A 26,776-nucleotide genomic window follows, 5' to 3' on the forward strand; every position below is an offset into this window, starting at 1 on the left:
CGGGTTGCTGCTGCTGCTGACCTAGTACCTTATCGTTGAGCCAGAAAGTCGAGGAAAGGCTGCCACCTCCTAAAGAACCCTTGTACCGACTCCCTCAGGGCGAATTTGACCCTCTCCAGCTGAATGAATCCCGCCATGTCACTAATCCAGGTCTCCACGCTCGGAGGTCTCGCATCTTTCCACTTCAGCAAGATCCTCCGCCGGGCTACTATGGATGCAATGGCCAAGACATCGGCCTCTTTCGCCTCCTGCACTTCCGGCTCCACCCCAACCCCAAATATCGCGAGTCCCCAGCCTGGCTTGACCCTGGATCCCACCACCCTCGACACCATCCTCGCCACCCCCTTCCAGAACTCCTCCAGTGCCGGGCATGCCCAGAACATATGGGCATGGTTCGCTGGACTCCCCGAACACCTGACGCACCTGTCTTCGCCCCCAAAGAATCTACTCATCCTAGATCCGGACATGTGGGCCCTGTGCAGCACCTTGAACTGGATGAGGCTAAGCCTCGCACATGAAGAGGAGGAGTTCACCCTCTCCAGGGCGTCTGCCCATGTCCCCTCCTCAATCTGCTCCCCCAGCTCCACCTCCCACTTAGCCTTCAGCACCTCTACCGACGCCTCCCCCACCTCCTGCATTACCTGGTAGATGTCAGACACCTTCCCATCCCCGATCCACACCCCCGAAAGCACCCTATCCCTTACCCCCCCCGCGGGGGCAGCAAAGGGAACCCCTCCACCTGTCGCCTAGCAAACGCCTTGACCTGAAGGTACCTGAACATATTCCCCGGGGCGAGCTCAAACTTCTCCTCCAGTTCACCAAGGCTTGCGAACCTCCCGTCGATAAACAGGTCTCCCAACTTCCTAATGCCCGCCCTGTGCCACCCCAGGAACCCGCCATCCATGTTCCCTGGGACAAACCGGTGGTTCCCCCGCAGCGGGGCCCCCACCGAGCCCCCCACTTCCCCCCTGTGTCGCCTCCACTGCCCCCAAATTTTGAGGGTAGCCGCCCACCACCGGGCTCGTAGTGTACCTCGTTGGAGGGAGCGGCAGCGGCACTGTTACCAGTGCCTTCAGGCTCGTGCCTCCACAGGACGCCATCTCCATCCGTTTCCATGCTGCTCCCTCCCCATCCATTACCCACTTACGTACCATCGAGACGTTAGCCGCCCAATAGTACCCAGAGAGGTTGGGCAGCACCGGCCCCCCCTCTATCACTGCCCCGCTCCAAAAAGACCCTCCTTAACCTTGGAGTCCCGTGCGCCCAAACAAATCGCAGAATGCTGCTCTTCACCCTCCTAAAAGAGGCCCTCGGAACAAAAATGGGGAGGCACTGAAACAAAAACAAAAACCTCGGGAGCACCGTCATTTTAACGGACTGTACTCTACCCGCCAACGACAACATGTCCCACCTTTTAAATTCCTCCTCCATCTGCTCCACCAACCTAGTAAAATTGAGCTTGTGCAGAGTCCCCCAGCTCCTAGCCACCTGAACCCCCAGGTACCTAAAACTCCTCACTGCCCTCTTTAGCGGGAGCCTACCAATCCCCTCCTCCTGATCTCCCGGGTGTACGACAAACATCTCACTCTTGCCCAGGTTCAATTTATATCCCGAGAAACTCCCGAACTCAGCAAGAATCTCCATCACCTCCGGCATTCCTCCCACCGGGTCTGCTACATACAACAGCAAGTCGTCTGCATACAGCGACACTCGGTGCTCCTCCCCACCTCGCACCAAACCCCTCCACCTCCCCGACTCCCTGAGAGCCATGGCAAGAGGCTCAATTGCCAACGCAAAAAGCAACCCTGCCTTGTCCCACGGTGGAGCCTGAAGTACTCGGACTTCCTCCCATTTGTCGCTACACTCGCCATCGGGGCCTCGTACAGCAACCTCACCCATTTAATAAACCCCACCCCAAACCCGAACCTCTCCAACACCTCCCACAAGTACCCCCACTCAACCCTGTCAAAGGCCTTCTCCGCATCCAATGCCACCACAATCTCCGCCTCTCCTTCTGCTGCCGGCATCATTATCACACTTAGCAGCCTTCGCACGTTAGTGTCTAGCTGCCTCCCCTTCACAAAACCCGTCTGATCTTCATGTACCACTCCGGCACCCAGTCCTCTATTCTAGTGGCCAAGATCTTCGCCAGCAACTTGGCGTCTACATTCAGCAATGAAATCGACCTGTATGATCCGCACTGCACGGGGTCCTTATCACGCTTCAGGATCAGGGAGATTAGCGCCCGAGACATCGTCGGGGGCAGAACACCCCCCCTCCCATGCCTCGTTGAAGGTCCTAACCAACAGGGAGCCCAGCAGGTCCGCATACTTCTTATAAAATTGAACCGGGAACCCATCCGGTCCCGGCGCCTTCCCCAACTGCATGTGGCCAATCCCACTGACCAGCTCCTCCAAGTCGATCGGCGCCCCCAGTCCCTCCACCTGCTCCTCCTGCACCCTTGGAAATCGGAGCCTGTCCAAAAAACTCTCCATTCCCCCTCCCACCGCCGGCGGCTCCGACCGGTACAGTTCCCTATAGAAGTCCCTAAAGACCTCATTGACCTCTGCCCCCTGCCGCACCACATTCCCATCTCTATCCTTCACTCCACCAGTCTCCCTAGCCGCGTCCCGCTTATGAAGCTGGTGCGCCAGCATCCTGCTCACCTTCTCTCCATACTCATAGACCGCTCCCTGCGCCTATCTCCACTGTGTCTCCGCCTTTCTGGTGGTCAATAAATCAAACTTGGCCTGCAAGCTACGCCGCTCCCCCAGCAATCCCTCCTCCGGGGCCTCCACGTACCTCCTATCCACACTCAACAGCTCCTCCACCAGTCTCTCCCTCTCCCTCCTCTCCCCCCTCTCCCTATGGGCCCGGATGGAGATCAGCTCCCCCTAATCACTGCCTTCAGAGCCTCCCACACCATCCCCACCTGGACCTCCCCAGTATCATTGACCTCGAGGTACCTCTCGATACATCTCCGAACCCTCCTACACACCTCATCAGCCAACAACCCCACGTCCAGACGCCAAAGCGGGCGCTGGTCCCGCACCTCCCCATCTCCAGATCCACCCAATGCGGAGTATGGTCCGAAATCACTATAGCCGAATACAGTCCCCTACTCAAAACAAAGAAATCAATGCGGGAATAAACCCTGTGCACATGGGAGAAAAAAGAGGACTCCCGTGCCCTCGGCCTCCCGAACCTCCAGGGATCCACTCCTCCCATCTGGTCCATAAACCCCCTCAACACCTTGGCCGCCGCCGGCCTCCTGCCTGTCCTTGAACTAGAACGATCCAGTAGGGGATCCAGCACCGTATTGAAGTCCCCCCCCCATGATCACCTCCAGGCCAGGAATGCGGCCCAACATACGCCTCATGAAACTAGCATCCCAATTTGGGGCGTACACATTAACCAACACCACCCTCTCCCCCTGCAGCTTACCGCTCACCATCACATATCTGCCGGCACTATCAGCCACAACCTCAGACGCCTCAAACGCCACCCTCTTCCCCACCAGGATCGCCACCCCCCGGTTCTTCGAGTCGAGCCCTGATTGGAAAACCTGCCCCACCCACCTCTTCCTCAGACGGACCTGGTCCGCCACCTTCAGGTGGGTCTCCTGGAGCATGGCCACGTCCGCCTTTAGCCCCTTCAGATGCGAAAACACCTGGGTCCGCTTAACCGGCCCATTCAACCCCCTCACGTTCCACGTAATCAGCCGGATCAGGGGGCACCCCGCCCCCCTCCCCCGTCGATTAGCCATAGCCCATCGACTGCTCGCCCCTGGCCAGCACCCATTCGGCCCGTTTCCCACGGCGATAGAACCTCACCACACGACCCCCCCGACCCGCACCAACTCCTCCCTGGCCAATCCAGCAGCAACCCGGTATCTCCCCCCCCCCCCCAAGGCTAGGACCCCTCCTAGCCGTGACTCTCCCTCCACAGTACTCCTGTGCCGTGAGCCAGCTGACTTCTGCTGACCCCGGCAGCTCCCGCTCTAACTCCGACCCCTCCCGATATGAGGTCCCCCCCATCTCCCCTGCATCAGCTCCTTGGCACCGCTTCAGCGCGGGAAACCCGGTCTAATAACCACGCCCCTCGCCACCAGCTCCACCCCCTCGTCCCGCTGCGCGGGAAACCAGAGAAAAGCCCGCGCTTCCACACTACCCCACCCCACCAACGCAGCTCCCAAACCGCAGTCCCAACCCAACCACCAACTCCGTACAAACAAAGACACAGATCAACCACAAACCCCAGTACCCCCCTTAGAACACAAAACCATAACCCACATCGTCCGAAAACGAGAGAAAAAACAGAACCAAACAGAATAACCCGCTACAGTATAAACTCCCTCGTGTATCTCCACCTTCCCCACGAGGGCCGAAACCTCCTCCTCGCGCTCAGAGGCCTGCTGCTGCAACTCAAGTATCGCTGCACCCTGGGTTGTCTGGGTCTCCAGCAGCTTACTCGTCGTCACCTTCAGGGATTCCAACAACTCCCCTTTCAGCTCCGTGAAATAGCGCAGAAGGGCCGCCTGCTGCTCCTCAGCCCACTGCCTCCATTCCTCAGGGGCTCCACCGGCCGCCATTTTGTCCACCTTCCCCCGCTTTTCCAGGGGAGCTGCTGCCGTTTTTCTCCTCGCCCCACTTTGAGTCCGCACCATAAATCCCGGGGGGTTTTGCTCCAGACCCTTTTATCCACCGGGAATCGTCGAATCAGCGCCGTTTGGGGCCCTTAAAAGAGCCCACAAGTCCTCTTAAAGCGGGAGCTGCCGAACGTGTGGCTTAGCTCCGCATAGCCGCAACCGGAAGCCTCTGCTTGAAAGTTCTTAAAGTGTCCGACTCCAGTAACATAGCTGGGAGTGCGTTCCACGTCCCAACCACTCTCTGAGTAAAGACTATTAAAACCACTGTTCACTTCCAAACACGTGTCATGTGAATTGATGGTCACATCAATTTAATAGTCTTACAACAGAGCCTGTCTGCGATGAGATGAACTGGCAGGCAGGCTCACGACTGCCAAGCTTTATGCTTCCGGTTAGTGGGAGGAGTGCGATTGTTCAAACTACCGTCACAATCTTGAGCTGCAATAAACATATTTTGCGCTTAAAATTCTTTTACGTCGGTTTCTGCCTGTTCTGGTTGAAGGCTCCTTCGACAGCCTCTTCCAAACTCATGACCACTACCATGTACAAGGACAAGGTCAGCACATAAATGGAAACCCCATCACCTGGAAGTTCCACTCCAAGTCACTCACCATCCTAACTTGAAAATATATCGCCGTTCCTTCGCTGTCGCTGTCAAAATACCACAACTCCCTTCCTAACAGCACAGTGGGTGTACCTACACCACAGGGACTGCAATGGTTCAAGAAAGCAGCTCACCATCAGCACCTCAAGTGCAATTAGGAATGGACAATAAATGCTGGCCTAGCCAGCGATGCCCGCATCCCATAAAATAATTTTTAAAAACTGTGCCAAAAAAAGGCAGCTCAACCTCAAGGTCTAGGAAGCAAGTAGTACCTTCTCTCTTATCAACTATTCTAATCAATTCCATTTCCTTTTTGCTGCACATTTTTTCTCTCGCGTCACCATTGTGTTGACCAACGATTTGGAGACGTGATGGAACTTATGCTTTTCGTTTTGAGTGTGCTAACAACGTATTTGATCAAACTGGAAACTAGGATGCAACAGTACCATCAAAATGCAACATGTGGAGGATAACCATGCAATAACAGGTTCAGTCTGTCAAATCAAACCCAGTTACAGGGTTTATTGATGAGGAAATTACCCAACCATCTCTATTGCGGTGCCATTTTCCGCTGGCTGCCGCTGGTAGCAAGGCTCCCAATGTGGTGGAGAATCGGGCATCCGGGGTGAAAACAGGATTGGCACCTTTGGGATGCTCCCTGTTGGCGGTGGAATCAGAGTTCTCGCCCGTGCGCCAGCGGAAGGATGACAATGGGTCTTAATGACTTATTTGCATCCAGTTAGCAGGCTGGGCGCCATATTCTCTGGTCCTCTGGGCCGGGAACCACGTGGATGGGATTTACTACTGGGATTTCCCAGCATGGCCCTGACGTGGTGGACCTCGCAATGGGCCAAGGGGATAACCCCTTAAGGGAGTTGCCCCCAAAGTCCATCCGAGGGCCAACCTCCCCACTACAATGCCAGACCTGCCCACTAACCATTTCATAGAGAGTGAAGTGCTGTCAATTCCCAGCTGAGCACTTTGATGGTGGTGGTGGTTGGGGGGGGGGGGGGGGGGGGGGGGGGGGGGGGGGGATTGGAATACATTTTACTCTCATTGAAGTGGATGATGTTTGTAAACATTGTGGTCAGAACACTTCAGAGTTACTGAACCATGAAGGAAGATGAATGAATCAAGGCTCACGCTGTCAATCAGAGCCCACTAAGGGAATGATTCATAGAATTTGCAGTGTAGAATGAGGCCATTCGGCCTACCGAGTCTGCACCAGCCTTGGAAAGAGCACCCTACCCAAACCCACACCCTATCCCTGTAACCCCACCCAACCTTTCTGGACACTAAGAGCAATTTATCATGGCCAATCCAGCTAACCTGCACATCTTTGGACTGTGGGAGGAAACCGAAGCAGCCGGAGGAAACCCACACAGGCACAGGGAGAACTTGCAGACTCCACACAGACAGTGACCCAAGCCGGGAATCGAACCTGGGACCCTGGAGCTGTGAAGCAACTGTGCTCATCACTGTGCTACCGTGTTGCCCATGGCTTGCAGCTCAAGGATCTGAGGGGTTTAAACACAGGTCAATGCTTTTCTCTTTCCAGGAATGGATATATGGTGCTAATCCATGCAACTGGGATTGGAGATTCCTTGGAGTGCATGTCTGAATCTATGTCTTACCAGTGGGTCCAGAATGTTAAATTCAAGCCTGGTGTGCTAACAAAATATTTCATCAAATTGGAAAGTTACCTAATTTTATTAATGGACACCATGCCAAAAATAACAGTTTCCACAATCTGCTTATACATTTTAAATTGTTGGGTTGAGAATTCACCGAGATGAGCAGAGATTCGCATTCCCCCTATATGTGGCTCTCCTCACAAATATCATGCCGTTTGTCCATTATGAACATCCTGTGTTAAGTTAGGAAACGGGAAAACAAGTAGTGTTAGGTATTCGTAAATTCAGCCCTGACAGCAATGAGACTTCAACACAGGTCAGAAGATTCAGGGCTCTAGTGTTATGGAAGTGACGGACAGGAAAAGATACAGACAGATTCATGGCGAGACAAGGATATCCCCTCGTTGCCACCACCACCCCTATGATGGGCAGAAGTTTTGGAGGTTGTTGAGACTGGAAACGGAGGTGGCGTGGGTGAGTGGGTGGGCACATTATTTTTCACCACTAGCCAGTGTGTTGGTTTGTTTGCACCATCCGTTCTTGGGCCATTTGCTGGAAAGCCAGATAAAGCATGACACAGCAAGTTAACTAAAGGGCCAATGAAGGCCAATGATCAAAAGACGACTGGAGTTTCCCAGTTGAAGTAACTTGGGGGCAGGTTTTCCAGGATGACCTTCCCCGCACCTGAGGCTGTAAGACATCCTGTTGAATGCATTCCCCTTCACAGTGCTAGCTTGCTGGCGGTCGTCATATATATTTCAAATATTTTAAAAGTGTTGAGAGGGTGCTGCAAGATGGAGGTGCTACCCCTCAGCTTGACCCACAACAGCAGGTTGCAGTTCCTTCAGTTCTCTACAGATATAGCGTAAACCACCCACCCCCACTCAGCCCCAAAGCAACACCCGTTTGCTTCCACCCCACATGGAATCCTTAGATCTCCCTGAATGATATCAACAGTCAGCTCCTGGATCAGCGAGCTTATGAGTTGTTGGGGCTGAAACTTTTCAGCTCTTTTCAAATAACTTTGCAGAGACATTTTCATCCATGAGCAGGGGTTGGATTCAACTCCAGGTCTTCGAGGCAAGAGATCACCTCCTCCTATTGGTCGTCAAGCCTTCACTAGATGGTCAGCACACCCTCTGACAAGTAACTGGCCAATCCAACAATCAATTTCAGATTACAATTTCTGGCAGGGTGCAGGATGGGGACCCGCTTTTAATGCCAACATCGGAACGCCGACCTCAAACAGAAAATTCTGTCCCTGGAATCTCCTGGGAGAACAAGAAGAAACATTGGAACAAAATTTAAGCCAGTAAGAGAACAAAGTCAACTCACTGTGATCTCCGCACAAAACCACTGTGATCTCCGCACAAAACCACTGTGATCGCCACACAAAACCACTGTGATCTCCACACAAAACCACTGTGATCTCCACACACTAACCCAGTGTTCTCCACACACTAACCCACTGTGATCAACATACTTCCTTCCACTGGATCTCCACACACTAACCCACTGTTATCTCCACACACTAACCCAGTGTTATCTCCACACACTAACCCAGTGTTATCTCCACACACTAACCCAGTGTTATCTCCACACACTAACCCACTGTTATCTCCACACACTAACCCAATGTTATCTCCACACACTAACCCAGTGTTCTCCACACACTAACCCACTGTGATCAACACGCTTCCTTCCACTGGATCTCCACACACTAACCCACTGTTATCTCCACACACTAACCCAGTGTTATCTCCACACACTAACCCACTGTTATCTCCACACACTAACACACTGTTATCTCCACACACTAACCCAGTGTTTTTCAAACATTTTTCCCATTTTCACTTACCTTTAATGCGAGAAGTGAGTCTGCTTGGTCCTCACGATCTCACTCCAATCAAGTTCACCGGAGGAGAGAGTGGATTTCATAAACTCGGAGTAGCTCCCCTGTTGGCTAATCATTACAGTAACTCTTCAAGCGGATGAAGTCCACCTTCATTGGGATTGACTGGTCACTGTTTCGAGTCAATGCTTTAACGTCGTCTAAAAGGTCAGGAAAAACCTATAGCCACCCTTCAGTACACGGATGGCGATGATCTGATGCTTTCCCATGGCTTTCATTATATCCCTTGCCAAATGTTCAGTTCTGTCCATGATTAAACCATGAGGAATATATACTCTCTCCAGATCATTACAGTAATGTTTAGGGATGCAAAACAGATCGAGGTCATAGCCTTGTTCATCATTGGTGATCACCACGCAGTCAGCCGCCGCCATGCCGCGATCGCACACTGACCCCGGGTTCAGGTCCCAACACTGCCGGGTGGCATGTGCACTGATGAATGGACACGCATGTGCAATGCGCCCGCATTTTTTTAGCTGCCATTTTCACCCATTCCGTGGGTGGTGACCCTCACTTTGAAAATGCACTGTGATCAACGCACACTAAACCATTGTGATCAACAGACTATCCCACGGTTGACTCCATACACAAACCCATGGTGATTTCCACACACTAGAAAATTGATCGAGACATTTTAAACTAATTTACTTGGAGAACTGTTTGTTTGTTTGAAAAAAATATTTTTTTTTACAGGACCCAATTCATTTTTTCCAATTAAGGGGCAATTTAGCATGGCAATTCATCTATCCTGCACATCTTTGGGTTGTGGGGGAGAAACCCACGCAAACAGGGGGAAAATGTGCAAACTCCACACGGACAGTGTCCCAGAGCCGGGATCGAACCTCGGAGCCGTGAGGCAGCGACGCTAACCACTCTGCCACCGTGCTGCCCTGGAGGACTCATTGTCAACACGGAAGAGACCTTCATCCTTTTTAATGTTAATATAGAACAATACCGTTTTTAGCCCTTTGACAGTTGGAGAGCTATTAGCTGTTTTTGAGGAACCAACCTTTGATGTTATTATTTTTTGTTGAAACAATGGTTTTGGATGAGTGATCTGCTACAGCCAGGGACTCACGGTGGCTTGGGTTTGTTCAGCACCTGACATTTTCGCACAGCATTGTACTCGGGCTGCAAACACCAATTGTACAAGTTCTTGGGATCACACCATGCTCTGCCTGAGCACATTCCTCAATTATGGGCAATGCCAAAGCCCAGGACAGGCAACATTCCAAACAAAGCTCAGCCTGAGGAAATTAGAAAATCCATCCCTTTTCATGGAATGCTGTTACTCTGGAATTCAGAAATCAGGGTGGAAAGAGAATTTCTGACTTCCATTACTTTCTTTTTTTTTAAACAAGGTGTATTTGTTAGGATTTTACATTTTCGCAAACAACCCAACAAAATTACAAAATAAAAATATCGCAGAGAACAGAGAGAGAAACAGCTCAACATGCATAAATGTTTCGATACAATCATTAGACATAATTTGATACCTCTATAAACCCTGCCAGAGACCAAGGGAGAAACAGGATGAAGCCATGAAAACATGGTAAAATAGTCTTTCCCGGCACACGTCCGCTTGCAATTACCAAGACAGTGCAGGATAAATTATTTGTGCCATGTTCAGGCGCGCGTGCACCAATATACATCTCCCTCAACACCAGCTGCGCCAGAGGCACCAATGACACGTCATAGCCTTCTCTCCTCAGATCCATACTCCATCTTCACCCATGCAGGAACCAATCACGGATTCTTTATACCCAGCACTTACAAAAGAAAAGGAAAACCAAAGAAAATACCCAAAAAACCCCAGTTCTAAAGGGGATTTACATAATATATACCACACAACGCAACTTACATCCTAAGCTCCTGGGGTCAACAGGACACGAGCTACAGCATAGACCTGGCATAGCCCGGCACCACCCGACACACAGGAATCAATACCCCCAGGACCTCCAAGTACACCCATCACCCGCACCCAGCTAGACCTGCATCTTTCCAAGCACATCCAGGGCAGTTCATCGTCCCCATTTGTACTGAAAAAAAGAAAGGATAATTACTGCAGTCTCAGCTAGGAGGACCCATTGCCGAAGAGAAGTATCATTATCAAGGCACCCAACAATTGAACCCTTCCTCCTCAGTAAAACCAGGGTATCTCTGTTAGAGGGATTGAATCCATAAGAGTCACTCAACACTCAGATATGCTTCGACATCAAACGGTTGATTGATTTAACACTGCCAGGGAGAAAGCTGATTGGCACACCATGACTCTCTCTCGCTCTCTCTCTCCACCCAGCATAGAAACATCAACATTTATAGATACAGCTATGTCAGCTGGGTATAGTTCAACAATATTAGTTGCTAGGCAGCTTGGTGCTGCTTGGTCTGCTCATAAACAGATGCAGGCCTTCTCTTATCAATTGTCCTTGGGTTCTCCTGATACCTGTGCACTGTTACTACAAGCAGTATTTCTGAGAGGCAGCTGCCGATAATTTGAAATAAATCCTAATTAAGGGGCAGTTTAACGTGGCTAATCTACCTTCCCTGCACATCTTTGGGTTGTGGGGCTGAGACCCATGCAAAAACGGGGAGAATATGCAAACTCCACACGGGCAGTGACCCGGGGTCGGGATCGAACCCGTGGCACCGTGAAGCAGCAGTACTAACCACTGTGCCGCCCGGCAGCTGCAAATAAGGGATGTCCTGCTGATTAAGCCATTCCCATAAATAGTGGGAAAGAACAAGGCTTTGCAAATAGTCAAGTCAGTTAGCCATAAACCCTATGATGCTTCAAAAACTGCTATGTTTCGGCTTGAAGCAGAATTTAGGGTTATATGTCGTTAGTGTGTGTTTGCCTGTGACTTAGCATGTGTTTTAGTATCTGGCTGGTGTGTGTGCATTGTTTACATATATCTGTGATTAGTGTGTGTCTATAGATTGTGTATGGATATGCATTCAACACACATACAGATATTACAGGTGGCTCTGCCCCAGGTCCACGCCTGCAACCCCTCCTGAACCACCGGACCGAACCAGGATTAATAACAGCATCCTGCTCACTTGGATGAAGAAAAGAAATCCATAGAAAGGAAGAAAAAAAGGAAAACCCCTCTAAGGGAACGAGGCCTGGACTGATCCAAAAACATTAACCATTACCCAGCATTGTCCATTTTCACAGAAGAGATTGAAGAACAACCCCACTCTTTAACAGACCAGCTAAGGATTAATTTTCTGCAATTTTCTGCAATTTATCTCGGCTCCTCTTCGCAAAACACCAATCAGGATCCTCCAGGGACATAGCGGAAGACATATATCCCAAGAAAAGACAAACATGGAATATGCCCCAGGATAAAATAAAGGATTACAAGATGAGCAGAGCCGAAGCTCAAGAAAATGCAGCCACTCCCGCACTCTCATCACGTGACCCCCCCCCTTCCATTACTTTTATAATTATAATAATAGCTTATTGTCCTAAGTAGGCTTCAATGAAGTTACTGTGAAAACCCCTAGTTGCCACATTCCAGCGCCTATTCAGGGAGCCCGGTACAGGAATTGAACCTGCGCTGCTGTTCGTGGTCTGCATAACAAGCCAGCTGCCTTAGCCACTGTGCTAAACCAGCCCCTTTCTGATTAGGGAGTCATCAATTCTGTTGTCCGTGGCGGAGAGCACAGGAAGAGGGGCACAACATGCTTCAATTGGGGCAAGAAATTTGGAGAAATATTCCTCACTTCTGCTCACAACAGTGGAAATATGGATACTGGATTGAGTTGCCATAGAAGGTATGAGGGGCTATGGGGGTGGATGGCAGGAATGAGTTAACATTGACTTGGCATGGAGGGTATGAGGAATATTGCAGAGTATGTAGGGGGTATGAGTTGGCATGGAAGGTATAAGGGACCAAGGGGTGTTGGTGGAGGCCATGAGTTGGCAAGTGGGGTATCAGGGGTGGTGAGGGCTTGTGGGCCTGCTTCTGAAACAGCGGGGACTTGAGGCAGTTCTTCGAAACATCCCACCTGAGCACTCACCACCTGTGCCAGCCTACACTCAGCTTTCAATTTTGGCAGGCTTGACTCTGTCCTGTCCTGCACATCCCCCCACCCCCTCTCCCGCTCCCAAGCAAAAATCACATGATTTGGGATACTTTTTAAACTGAGGCATGTCCGGTGAGTAGGAAGATATCTTGACTTGAACTATCTGCCTTGGCAGTGAAAATCCAGCCCACAGAAACCACCATTGGGAGTGAATCTATGTAACATAGTAAAAAAGGAGAAGCTATCATTGAGAGGCAATGGCATAGTGGTATTGCCACTGGACTAGGAATCCAAAGACCCAGGGTAATCCTCTGGGGACTTGGGTTCGAATCCAATCAGGGCAGATGGTGGAATATGAATCCAATAAAAATCTGGAATTAAAAATCTAATGATGACCATGAAACCATTGTCGATTGTCGTAAAAAAAACATCTGGATCACTAATGTCCTTCAATGAAGGAAATCTACCATTCTGACCTACATGTGACTCCAGACCCACAGAAATGTGGTTTATTCTTAAATGCCCCCCAAAGATCAGCAATAAATGTTGGCCCAGCCAGAGACGCCCACACCCCATGAACGATTAAAGAAATTATGGTTTTTTTGGAACGGGAGGTGCAACTTAATCAAAATCACAAAATAGAAGTCATGTTAGGTAACAAGAACAATATATATTAAGCCTTCAGAACAGCAACCACAACACCACAAAACCCTGCCAGGGTAATCTCTGCAAGACATGCCAGATCATCGACATGGACACCACCATTACACGTGGAAACACCACCCACCAGGTACGCGGCGCATACTCGTGCGACTCGACCAATGTAGTCTACCTCATACGCTGCAGGAAAGGATGTCCCGAAGCGTGGTACATTGGCGAGACCATGCAGACACTGCGACAACGAATAAACGGGCATCGTGCGACTATCAACAGGCAGGACTGTTCCCTTCCAGTTGGGGAACACTTCAGCAGTCAAGGACATTCAGCCTCTGATCTCCGGGTCAGCATTCTACAAGGAGGCCTTCAGGAGACGCGACAACGCAAAATTGCTGAGCAAAAACTTATAGCTAAGTTCCGCACGCATGAATGCGGACTCAACCGGGATCTGGGATTCATGTCGCATTACATTCGGCCCCCACCAACAAGCCTGGACTTGCAGAGGCCTACCGACTGAACTGGCTTGGGACAATTCACACCTCTTTAACCTGGAGTTACCTCTCTCTCTGCATCTTTGATGATTTGATTGCCTGCAGGTGCTCGCATTCCGGGGCATCTCTGACTGTGTCTATATAAACATTTCTGGAACAAGCCTTTCCATTCACCTGAAGAAGGAGCCGTGCTCCGAAAGCTCGTGTTTGAAACAAACCTGTTGGACTTTAACCTGGTGTTGTAAGACTTCTTACTGTAATATATATTAAGACTATAAATTATAATGTTGATTTTATTAGTTAAAATGTAGGATCATTATACCACAGAGAATTTACTGAGCTGGTCTCTTACCTCTCTCTGTTAAAAATGATAAATTCCTTCTGGACGGTGTCTAGATGTTTCTGAAGGTGTCCATTCTTCTGATGTTTAAGCAGATGATGTAAGAGACATTGAAAATGCAAAGAAAAACACTGTAAGGGACTATAAATCATAATATTTCTCTCTTAGTATTAAGTGCCATGGTCAAAACTAGTTTCTGTTCAAGCATATGGGTAATAAACAGACAGTGGGTGGAACTTTCTGTTTTTTGAGTAGGTGGCAACTCAAGCAGGAAAAGCGATATTTAACCCGCCGGTTCCACTACTGGCTTTTCCTGCCATATTTTTTACACTTGGCCAAAGAAGATCCTGCCGGCAGGTCCCATGACATTATGCTGGCCGGCCGGGGCAGGGCAAGCTCTAAATGATCCCACCCGCCCCGATCTAAACAACGTCACAATAAGAAAAAAGGTACCACCCCTCTGGACACAGGGAATACCCCCCCCTCCCCCAGCAAATCCCCCCACCATGCACACAGGGAATTCCCCCATGCACGCGGCCCCCTGCTCCCTGGGAATCTCCCTTTCCTGACCTTCCCCACAGGAAGCCCACCCTCCTTGCTACTGCCCCTGGGGGGATGACCCCCTTTCCCCTGGGATCTGGACGTAGCTGTGCACTCCCGGCGGGTTCCCTTAGCCAGGCTCTGGTTTCTTAAAATCGGCTGTAAACACTGCTGATGTGACATTGGCTGGGGAGGATCCGAACTTGGGGGGGATAAGAGCGGGAAAGTCTGTTGGTGTCATTAAAATGCATGGTAATGGGGTTCCCGACCTTTCATGACAGGGAATTCAATATGTCATTGGTAGGGGGGTTGGTAGAGGGTAGGGACAATAGGAACAGGAAATCCCATCAGCGTAAAAGCTGTTTTGGGACTCCCATTGGATTCTCCACCCCCACCGCCATTCCTGGCTGGCGAGAACGGGAGCACAATGTCCCCCATCTGCCAGTGCCTGAACTGAGCTGTGATCTGATTGTCCATAACCCGATGTATCCCAAAATCAACTTTGTAAAAAAAAATTCTTCATCAATTTTCTGAATTTATAAAGCATTCTTGCCTTTAGAAGTCTGGAATCTTGTACACCCCAATACACCATTTTATTTATTTATTTTTAATAAACATTTTATTGAGGTATTTTTGGTATTACAACAACTAAATAAACAATGTACATGAATCTATAAACATAGTGCAAAAGAAAAAAATGTCTCCCTCCCTTACAGGTCCCACCTTTATTAACCCCCTACTTTAGACTAAACTAACCCCCGCCCCCCCCCCCCGCCCCTTCTGCTGACGATTAATTTTCCGCAAAGAAGTCGACAAACGGTTGCCACCTCCTGGCGAACCCTAACAGTGACTCTCTCAAGGCAAACTTGATTTTCTCCAAACAGAGAAAGCTAGCCATGTCCGATAGCCAGGTCTCCGACTTCAGGGGCTTTGAGTCTCTCCAAGCTAATAGTAGCCGTCTCCGGGCTACCAGGGAAGTAAAGGCCAGAATGTCTGCCTCTTTCTCCTGCTGAATTCCCGGAACTTCTAACACCCTGAAAATTGCCACCTCTGGACTCGGTGCCACCCTTGTTTTTAACACCGTGGACATGACATCTGCACACCCCTGCCAAAATTCCCTAAGCTTCGGTCATGCCCAGAACATGTGGACATGGTTCGCTGGTCCTCCACACACTTTGCACACTTGACTTCCACCCCAAAGAATCTGCTCATCCGGGCCACTGTCATGTGAGCCCGATGAACGACCTTGAATTGTATCAGGCTGAGCCTGGAACATGTTGTGGACGCGTTGACTCTACTCAACGTGTCTGCCCATAGACCACCCTCTATGACTCCTCCCAGCTTCTCCTCCCACTTGCACTTCAGCTCCTCAGTCTGCATCTCCTCTGACCCCATAAGTTCCTTATAAATGTCAGAGACGCTCCCCTCTCCCACCCACCCTCTGGAAACTACCCTGTCCCGAATCCCCCTTGTGGTAGGAGCGGGAAGGTTGACACCTGTTTACGTAGGAAGTCCCGCACCTGCAGGTATCTGAACTCGTTTCCCCTCCCCAACCCAAATTTCTCCTCCAGCGCCCTCATACTCGGAAAGCTCCCCTCTATAAACATATCCCCCATCCTCTCAATCCCTGCTCTCTGCCAGATCCGGAACCCCCATCCATACTTCCCGAGGCAAACCGGTGGGCTGGTTTAACACACTGGGCTAAATCGCTGGCTTTTAAAGCAGACCAAGGCAGGTCAGCAGCACGGTTCAATTCCCGTACCAGCCTCCCCGAACAGGCGCCGGAATGTGGCAACTAGGGGCTTTTCACAGTAACTTTATTGAAGCCTACTCGTGACAATAAGCGATTTTTCATTTTCATTATCACAGATTGGGGACCAGACCGATGCTCCCTCTGCTCCCACATATCTCCTCCATTGCCCATAGACTCTCAGGGCTGCCACCACCATGGGGCTGGTGGAGTACCATGCCGGCAGGAACGGCAGAGGTGCAGTTACCAACGCCCCCAGACTGGTGTTCTTGCCTGAAGCTGCCTCCATATGTTCACATGCCGACCCTCCCCCCACCACCCACTTCCTGATCATGGCTATATTCACCGCCCAGTAATAGTTTACAGTAATTAGTCAGTGATCACTTTGTTGACCCGTTTAAAAAAGGACCGCGGAATAAAAATGGGGAGACACTGAAATACAAACAAAAATCTCAGGAGGACCATCATCTTCACCGTCTGGACCCTCCCAGCTAGTGACAACGGAAGTGTGTCCCATCTCCGAAAATCGTCCTTCATTTGGTCTACTAGTCAGGCCAGATTTAATTTATGCAGCTGGTCCCATTCCCGCGCCACTTGGATGCATAGATACCTAAACCTTCCTCCTACTAAACGGCAGCTCCCCCAATTGCCTCTCCTTTCCCCTTGCCTGAACCGCAAATATCTCACTTTTCCCCATATTTAGCGTATACCCCGAGAACCGACCAAATTCCCCTGGAATCCTCATGATTTCTTCCATCCCTTCTATTGGGTCCGATACATACAGAAGCGTGTCGTCTGCGTAAAGCGAGACTCTGTGCTCCAGCCCCCCCCCCCCCCCCCCCCCACCCCCTCCTTCCAGCCCCTTGAAGCTCTCAGAGCAATTGCCAGCGGCTCTATAGACAGCGTGAACAACAGTGGGGACAACAGTCTCATCCTCCGGTGCAGTCTAAAGTAGTCTGATGTTGCCCTATTCGTCCATACGCTTGCCACAGGAGCCTGATACAGCAACCTGACCCAGTCAATAAAGACTCGCCCAAATCCGAACCGTCCTAGGACCTCCCACAGATATTCCCATTCTACCCGATCAAAAGCCTTCTCTGCGTCCATTGCGATCACCACCTCCACCTCCCTACCTTCTGGGGGCATCATGATCATGTTTAATAGCCTTCTTATGTTGGCCACCAACTGCCTACCCTTAACAAACCCCGTCTGGTCCTCCCCAATAACGTCTGGAACACAATCCTCGATCCTGGAGGACAAAAGTTTGGACAGCAGTTTGGCGTCCACATTCAACAAGGATATCGGCCTGTAGGACCCACAGTGCTCCGGGTTCTTGTCCCACTTCAGGATCAGGGAAATCGTGGCCTGTGACATCGTCGGGGGCAGCACCCCTCTCTCCCTTGCCTCATTGAACATCCTCATCAACAACGGTCCCGCTATCCCAGAGAACGTTTTATAAAACTCCACTGGGTACCCGTCTGGCCCCGGGGCCTTACCCCACTGCATGGCCTTCAGACCCTCCACTAGCTCTTCCAACCCGATCGAGGCATCCAGCCCTTCTACCAGCTCCCCGTCCACCTTTGGGAAATTCAGCCCCCCCAAGAAGTGCCTCATCCCCTCTGGCCACGTTGGGGGTTCCGACCTGTACAGCCTACTGTAAAAATCCCAAAATGCCTTATTCGCCCCTGCTGGATCTCCAACCAGGTTCCCATCTCCGTCATTTACTTTCCCTATCTCCCTGGCTGCCTCCCTCTTTCTAAGCAGCTGTGCAAGCATTCTGCTGGCCTTCTCTCCATGCTCATAGATCACCCCCCTCGCCTTTCTCAGCTGCTCCACCGCCCTTCCTGTGGTTAACAAGCTGAACTCCGCCTGTAGCCTCCGGTATTCCCTTAAAAGCCCTGCCTCTGGGGTCACTGCATACCTCCTATTGATCTGTAGTATCTCCTTTACCAGTCGGTCTGTCCCTGCCCTGGCCACCTTCTCCCTGTGGGCCCATATCAAGATCAGCTCCCCTCTAACCACCGCCCTCAGTGCTTCCCAGATCACCGCTGCTGAAACTTCCCCCGTGTCGTTGACCTGCAGGTAGTTCTGAATACATTTCCTCAGCCGCTCGCACACCTCTTCGTCAGCTAAAAGACCCACATCTAACCTCCAGTGCGGGCTCTGGTTATTGTCTTTATTAACCTGCAGGTTAACCCAGTGCGGAGCATGGTCTGAGATTGTGATCGCCGAGTACCCCGTGTCCACCACCCCTGTCAGTCAAGCCCTGCTCAGAATAAAGAAATCAATCCGGTAGTACACTTCATGCATGTGTTAGTATAAAGAGAACTCCTTCACCCTAGGCTGCCCAAATCTCCATGGATCCACACCATCTCCCCCAATCTGCTCCATGAACACTTTTAGTTCCTTTGCCATTGCTGACACCCTGCCCGTTTTTGAGCTTGACCGGTCTAAGCTAGGGTCAATAACTGTGTTGAAGTCCCCTCCCATGACCAACTTGTGCGAGTGCAGGTCCGGTATCTTCCCCAGCATCCTCTTTAATAACTCCACATCATCCCAATTTGGCGTATACACATTTACTAATAGCACCTGCACCCACTCCAGTTTCCCACTGATCATAATGTACCAACCTCCCACATCAGAGACTATTCTACCCACTTCCAACACCACCCGCTTATTGATCAGGATCACGACCCTGCTAGTCTTTGAATCTAGTCCCGAGTGAAAGACCTGACTGACCCAGTGTTTCCACAATCTAATCTGGTCAGCTACTTTAAGGTGCGTCCCCTGTAAAATTACCATGTCCGCCTTCAGTCCCCTCAGATGCACGAATACGCGTGCCCTCTTGACCGGCCCATTTAGCCCTCGAACATACCAGGTGATCAGCCATTGCAGCCCCCCCCCGCCCCTCGCCGATCAGCCATCCCCTTTTTTGGGCCAGCCTCCAGCCCGTGCTCCGTGCCTCCACCGGCCTGCCCCCAGGCAGCCTCTGCCCCCAACCTCCTCTCTGACTCTTAGCACAAGTCCCTCCCTCATCAGCAGAACATTTTGCCCCTCCCCCCCCAGCAACAATGTAACTCAACCACTTTAATAAACCTAACATATGCACCCCCCCCACTACACTTCCGTGAGCTATCCCGCCCAGCTAGCTTGGTGGCCCCCATCCCTGGCGCCGAAAAGTCTCCCCCCCCCCCTGGCTCATACATACATACTCCAATAACAGACAATCCCAACACAATTTCCTGACAGAAAAAACAGGAAGAAAAAAAAAATGCAAACATAGATCAAGTAAGAGATCCAAAATCTAAACAAGCACATCTTCATCCCCCAACTGTGCAAATGTAAACCTTAACTCACTCAGCTCTGCCACTGGTCCCAAATCAATACAGAAGGTATTATAGACAGCTTCCACAAAACAAAAAACTTTTCAAATAAAAGAAAACATGAACGCTGCAGCAAAGTTCTCAGTCCACCACCAGTCCTTTCCTTTTCGCGAAGTCCAGCGCGTCCTGAGGCGACTTGAAATCAAAGTGCTGTTCCTCGTACGTGACCCAGAGACGGGCCGGATACAACAGTCCGAACTTCACCTTTTTCTTAAAAAGGATTGACCTAATCTGGTTGAAGCCTGCTCTTCTCCTGGCCACCTCCACACTCAGGTCTTGGTAGATCCGCAGGATACTGTTGTCCCACCTACAGCTCCATGTCTGCTTGGACCACTGTAGAATGCGCTCCTTATCCAAGTACCTGTGGAATCACCACCATTGCCCTCGGGGGGGTCTCCCATTCGCGGCTTCCTAGCGATTGCTCTGCGAGCTCTGTCCACCTCCAAGGGTCGGGAGAATGCCCCATCCCCCAGCAGCTTCTCGAACATGTCTGCGATGTGTGCCCCAGCGTCCACTCCTTCGGACCCCTCCGGGACCCAACGATTCTCAAGTTCTGCTGGCAGAATCTATTCTCTAGGTCCTCCACCTTCTCCAGGAGCTTTTTCTGATGATCCCTCAGCATCCCCATCTCCAACGCAGTTTGACGTTCCTCCTGCTCAGCCAGCGCCATCTCTACCTTCTGGATTGCCCGACCTTGGGCATCAATCTAAGCTCCAGCCGCCCAATTGACTCTTTTATCGGGTCCAAGCAGTCCCATTTCTGCTTAGCGAAGTCTTCCTGAATAACTTGCATCAGTTGCTCCGTTGACCGCTGGGTTGACAAGCCAGAGGTCCAGTCCTCCGCCATGCTGCCTCCTGCTGCAGCTTCAGCCCAAGCCTTCTCTGTCTTTCTGTTTCTGCCTTTACGAGCACTTCTAGTCCTTCTCTCCATGCACCGATGTGGGAATTCAGAACACGATTGCCTCTGTCATCAATTTTTCAATTCAAGTCCGGTAGAAAGTCAGGGGAAAAGGTCCAAAAGACCGACCCGAGCGGGAGTCACCAAATGTGTGACTTACTCTTTCATAGTCGCCACTGGAAGTCCCACCACTTTCAATAGCCTATGTAGGACCCCCCAGCTCCTAGCTATCTGGACGCCAAGATATCTAAAGCTCCTCTCCGCCCTCTTCAACGGGAGCTCCCCTATCTCCCTCTCCTGGTCCCCCAAGTGCAGCACAAACAGCTCACTCTTCCCCACGTTAAGCTTATAGCCCAAAAAGTCCCCAAACTCCCCAAGTATCCTCAACACCTCTGGCATCCCCCCCCCCGCCGGATCCGCGATGTACAACAGTAAATCATCCGCGTACAGCGACAGCCGGTGCTCCTCCCCCGCCCCCGCACAATCCCCCTCCAGTTCTTCGAATCCCTCAGCGCCATGGCCAGGGGTTCAATCGCTAAAGCGAAGAGCAGGGGAGACAAGGGGCACCCCTGCCTCGTCCCCCGGGACAGCTGAAAGTCCTCCGACCTCCTCCCATTCGTCACCACGCTCGCTACCGGGGCACTATACAGCAGCCTCACCCAGCTAATGAATCCCTCACCAAACCCAAATCTCCTCAACACCTCCCACAGGTAGCTCGACTCCACCCTATCGAAGGCTTTCTCCTCATACATCGATGCTACTATTTCCGCCTCGAAATCCGCCGATGACATCATCATAACATTAATAAGCTGCCGCAAATTGACATTCAGCTGCCTCCCCTTCACAAACCCCATTTGGTCCTTATGGATAACCAGCGGGACCACATCTTCCACCCTCCTGGACAGTATCTTAGCCAACAACTTTGCGTCCACGTTGAGGAGCGATATCGGCCTGTAAGACCCACACTGGAGGGGGTCCTGGTCCCGCTTCAGGATCAATTGGCACTTGTGCCATCAATTGCCTTAGCATTAGGTTCTGAAATTCTTTGCTACAATGCCTCGGCCTTTCTACCTCTCCCTGTTCCTTTAAGACGCTCTTTAAAATTAACCTCTTTGGCTACATTATTGGTTACCTCTCTTTCTTTGACTGAATATCAATTTTGTCTTCAGTGAAGACTCCTGGAACATTTGTAATGAATACGGGAAATTTTTATATATTTTGCATTTTGTGTCTGCTGTCGTAATGTTATTAATATAACTTAAGTTAAGGTATCCAGATTTTGGTCGGGATTCTGCGACCCTGCACCTGGTTGGATAATCCCCGGGGGGAGGCGCGAATCCCGCCCCATCACCCCGACTGCCCTATTCTCCGCCGCCATTTCTCGGGAGCCAGCGGGATTCGTGCCATGCCGGTCTGGGCCATTGACAGCCACACCCCCGGCGATTTTCCAGGCCCCGATGGGCCGAGTGGCCGTCCATTTTTGGCCAATCCGGCTGGCGTGAATTAGTCACCTCACGCACGACGAGATCTGGCAGGTAAGTGTGCGGGTGCAGAGCTGGGGTGAGCACGGGGGGATTTGACCCCAGGGGGGCCCCCACGGTGGCGTGGCCCACGATCGGGGCCTACTGATCTACGGGCGGACTGGTTCCGTGGGGAAGGTGTATTTTTAGCTTTGTTTTCAGCCCTGCCCCGTCTGTTGTTTTGAGTTTCATTTTTAAGAGTTCTTCACTGGAATCTGAAAAAAGCAGGGTGTGTTTCTCAGACTGACTTCTGAAAGCTTCTCTTCCAAGGACTTCATGCATAAATCTGTAAACCACTAGGTGTTAACATAATTAATAAGTGGCTTTTGACCTTTCTGTGTGGATTTTGCTTAATTGAAATTTTAGATGTAGATGGGGAAATAAACTCAAAGACCTTTATTTTTTATAGAACTGTTTAAGTGTTAACTGAAATACTGTTTTCTCATTGGATGTTAATGGGGTTCATCCTGTATTAACAATAAAGTTTGTTTTAATATAAAAGATCCCTTGTTGTCAGTTGAATCACTCCTGGAGCGAAGTATCTTTTCCTCACAGTTTACAAATTGAAACATTGTTGGAGTCACATCAGGGGCGCGATTCTCCGCACCTCACGCCGGGGGAGGGAATCGCGGGAGGGCCAGGCGAATCACGCCACGCCGCCCTGGCACCCCCCACGATTCTTCCACTCCCTCCAAAATGGCATGTCGTGTTTTGCGACAGGCTGCTCGGAGAATCGCCGCTCGCCGTGAGAAACGGCGAGCGGCGATTCTCCGGCCCGGATGGGCTGAGCGGCCTGCCAAACCCGACCGGTTCACGCCGGCGCCAACCACACCTGGTCGCTGCCGGCGTGAACAGCACGCGACCGGTGAGTGTGGGGCCTGTGGGGGGTGGAAGGAGGATTGAGCACCATGGGCGTGCTTAGCAGATGTCTGGCCCGCCGCCCTGAAAGATCAAGCCGCCATGTCTTGTGGGGCAGCGGGGGGGGGGAAGATGGCAACCGCACATGCGCGGGTTGGCACCGGCCAACCTGCGCATGCGTGGCTGACGTCACTTCGGAGCGCCGGCCGCGTCATTCCCGGTGCGCCGCTTTGACGCAGGAGTCAAGGCCCGGCGTGCGGAATTCACGCGCCGCTGCTCCTCGCACCCCCCCCCCCCCCCCCCCCCCGGGAGTATAGGGGGCGAGGAGCGGCCTCTGACGCTGGAGTGAAACACTCCGGGTTTCACTCCGGCGTCGGCTGTTTGTCTCCCGTTGGGAGAATTCCGCCCCAGGTTTCCGAATGTTGATTGGGGTCTGGTCTGGTACCTTTTAAATGTTCTATAGAAATACAAGTTTTGAAGATTAATTTAATATTCTTTAATAGTACCAAGATGTTATTTGCACTGAGAGAATATGCTAAAAATACATAACACTTCTCATCATCTTCCAATGTTTCCTTTCCTACCCTTTGTATATTTATTTCTCTACTCTCTGCATCTCCAACTGGCCCACTCATTTACAGAAATGTAATCAGATCATTTATAATCCAATTGATTGAAGGACTAACATTCAGCAAATAAAGAGATGGATCAGTGAAGTTTGAAACATTCTCAAAACAACAGCTCAAACTTGCAAGTTTCTTTGAAATGGGCTGACTTCAAGAAACGAAAAGTACAGAACAAAATAACAATGGGCGAGGCAGATTGGGGAGGTGGGGACACCAGAATACTGATGTCATCAGTGGTATTAGGGTAGGGGAAGGGAATTCAGATGTGCAGCAATCAATATGCAGCAACTTGGACTTCCGCTGGTGGCTATGACGTGAGCAGTCACACGTGGTGAGGATTTGTATTTTTGGCTTTCTGCCCAGTTAATGGGTGAGTTTTGGGAAGAAATTGGTGCAGTATGACAGAATAAGATTCCCTCTTGCGAGTGATGCCGGGTGGATACAGTACAAGGCAAAAATTGGGCAAGCGATCCTCGTCGGATTCAGAATGTCCTCGAGCCTCTGAAGGGAGAAAATGGCGGAAGCCTTGGTGGCATCGATGCCCCCTCTGCAAACGACGGAGATGATGGTGGATTTCTTAAAAGCGAATTTAAGAGGCAGTGACAAGTGATCACTGAGGATCTGGTGAAGGCAATTGAGGGGGCTGTGGCACATATTCAGGAATCCTTGGATCAGCAGATAGAGGTACAGGGGGCAACGATCAAGAAGGTGGAGGAGGCGCTCACTGACCAGAGCGATCAGATTGTTTCTCTGGAGGCAGAGATGGCGTTGCTGACAGGGGGTGGTAAAGGCCAAGGTCGATGATCTGGAGAATTGCTCCAGACGGCTGAATTTAAGAACTGTTGGGCTGTCCGAGAGCCTGGAAGGTACAAACCCCACAGATTACATCTCCAAGATGTTTGGAAAGTTGGTGGGGGAGGGGATCCTGCCAACCCCATCTGAATTGGATTGGGCCCATCGATCGTTGAGGCAGAGCCCAGATTGGGGTAGCCACAACGGGCAATAATAATCCGGTTCCATAGGTACCTGGATCAGGAGTGGGTCCTGAGGTGGACAAAGACTGTAGATTGTAGACCACCAAGATTGTAGATGGGAGGGCCTTTCATCAGAATATACCAGGATGTTAGGGCAGAGCTGGCAAGAAGGCGTGTGGCGTTTAATAAGGCCAAGGCTAAGCTCTATAAGAACAACGTATGAGTTGGGATGGTTCACATGGCTAGTCTTCGGGTTACCTTCAAGGATAGAGACTATTATTTTGATGCGCCAGAGGAAGTGAGTGACTTTGTTAAGTGACACAGTTTTGGGAGGGGGGGAACTGAAGTGTTTGAGGACAATGGGGCGGAATTCTCCGACCCCCAGCAGGGTCGGGGAATCACCTGGGGCCTTCGTAAATCCCACCCCCGCCGTGGCCAGAATTCTCTGCCGCCCGGGAATCGACGGGAGCGAGAATCGCGCCCCGCCGGTCGGGTAGGCGGGCCCCCTGCGGCGATTCTCCGGCCCGCGATGGGCTAAAGTCCTGCCACTGTCAGGCCTTTCACGCCGACATGGTTTAAACCACCTCTATGCCGGCGGGAGCAGGCGGCGCGAGCGGGCCCCGGGGTCCCGGGCGGGGCGATCGGACCCCGGGGGGGGTGCCCCCACGGTGGCCAGGCCCGCGATCGGGGCCCACCGATCGGCGGGCAGGCCTGTGCCGTGGGGGCACTCTTTTTCTTCCGCCGCCGCCACGGCCTCCACCACGGCGGAGGTGGAAGAGACCCCCTCCACCGCGCATGCGCCGGTGGTGACGCAGCGGCCGCTGACACTCCGGTGCATGCGCATACTCACGCCGACCGGCGAAGGCCTTTCGGCCAGCCCCGACGTCAGGCGGCGTGGCACCTAAGGCCGTTGACGCCAGTCGGCGGAGCGGGAGCCACTCTGGTGCGGGCCTAGCCCCTAAAGGTGCGGAGAATTCCGCACCTTTGGGGACCCCCGACGCCGGAGTGGTTGCCGCATTCCGCTACGCCGGGACCCCCCGCCCCACCGTGTAGGGGAGAATTCCACCACTGGGGCGAAATTCTCCGACCCCACGCAGGGTCGGAGAATCGGCCGGCGGCGGCGTTTGAATTTTCCGACTAGCCAAAAACCGGCGTTGTGCAAATCCCGCCGGCAGCCTCTGAGAACAGCTGGCGCCGGCGGGAAGTCATTGATTTTTCACAGTCAGAAATTCTCCGTGCTGGATGGGCTGAAGTCCCGCCGACGTGGCCACGGGTCACGTCGGCGTGAAACAGAGTAGCTTTAAAACGGCGTCAACCATTGATGATGGTTGACGCCGTTCAGTGACCTAGGGCGAGTGCGAGAGTACCGCCGTTTTGGTGGGGGGGGGGAGGAGAGAGTACCGGCGTTTTGGTGGGGGGGGGAGGGGAGGAGAGAGTACCGGCATTTGTGGGGTGGTGGGGGGGAAGAGAGTACCGGCGTTTGTGGGGTGGTGGGGGGGAGAGAGTACCGCCGTTTGTGGGGTGGTGGTGGGGGGGGAGAGAGTAACAGCGTTTGTGGGGTGGTGGTGGTGGGGGGGGGGGGGGGAAAGAGAGTACCGGCGTTTGTGGGGTGGTGGGGGAGAGAGTACCGGCGTTTGTGGGAGGGGGGAGAGTTACGGCGTTTGTGGGGTGGTTGGTGGGGGGGGGGGGGGAAAGAGAGTACCGGCGTTTATGGGGTGGTGGTGGGGGGAGAGTACCGGCGTTTGTGGGGTGGTGGGGGGTAGGGGTGTGGGGGGTGTGGGTGGGGGTAGGGGTGGGGGGGGAGTGGGCGGGGGGTAGGGGGCTGAGGGGGGTAGGGGGCTGAGGGGGGTAGGGGTGGGGGGTAGGAGTAGGGGGTAGGAATAGGGGTGGGGGGTAGGGGGTAGGGC

The 26,776-nt window shown here is 51.9% G+C and overlaps 1 protein-coding gene across 3 annotated transcripts in view; it reads right to left on the bottom strand.

Annotated features, from left to right (window-relative positions):
• The window catches only part of LOC119965041 (serine/threonine-protein kinase 32A-like), a 416,342-nt gene that overhangs the window by 27,158 nt on the left and 362,408 nt on the right, over positions 1-26,776 (bottom strand). The window contains exon 11 of one of the 3 annotated variants that reach the window (XM_038795261.1): positions 14,334-14,398. The exons of 1 other annotated variant lie outside the window; for it this stretch is intronic. In XM_038795261.1, coding sequence (XP_038651189.1) covers positions 14,334-14,398 — 65 coding nt within the window. Of the gene's footprint in view, positions 1-14,333; positions 14,402-26,776 lie in introns of all 3 variants that reach the window. One more of the 3 variants, XM_038795260.1, reaches the window with a different exon arrangement.

Source organism: Scyliorhinus canicula, chromosome 4 (assembly GCF_902713615.1).
Source record: "Scyliorhinus canicula chromosome 4, sScyCan1.1, whole genome shotgun sequence".
In the NCBI taxonomy this organism is placed as follows: domain Eukaryota; kingdom Metazoa; phylum Chordata; class Chondrichthyes; order Carcharhiniformes; family Scyliorhinidae; genus Scyliorhinus; species Scyliorhinus canicula.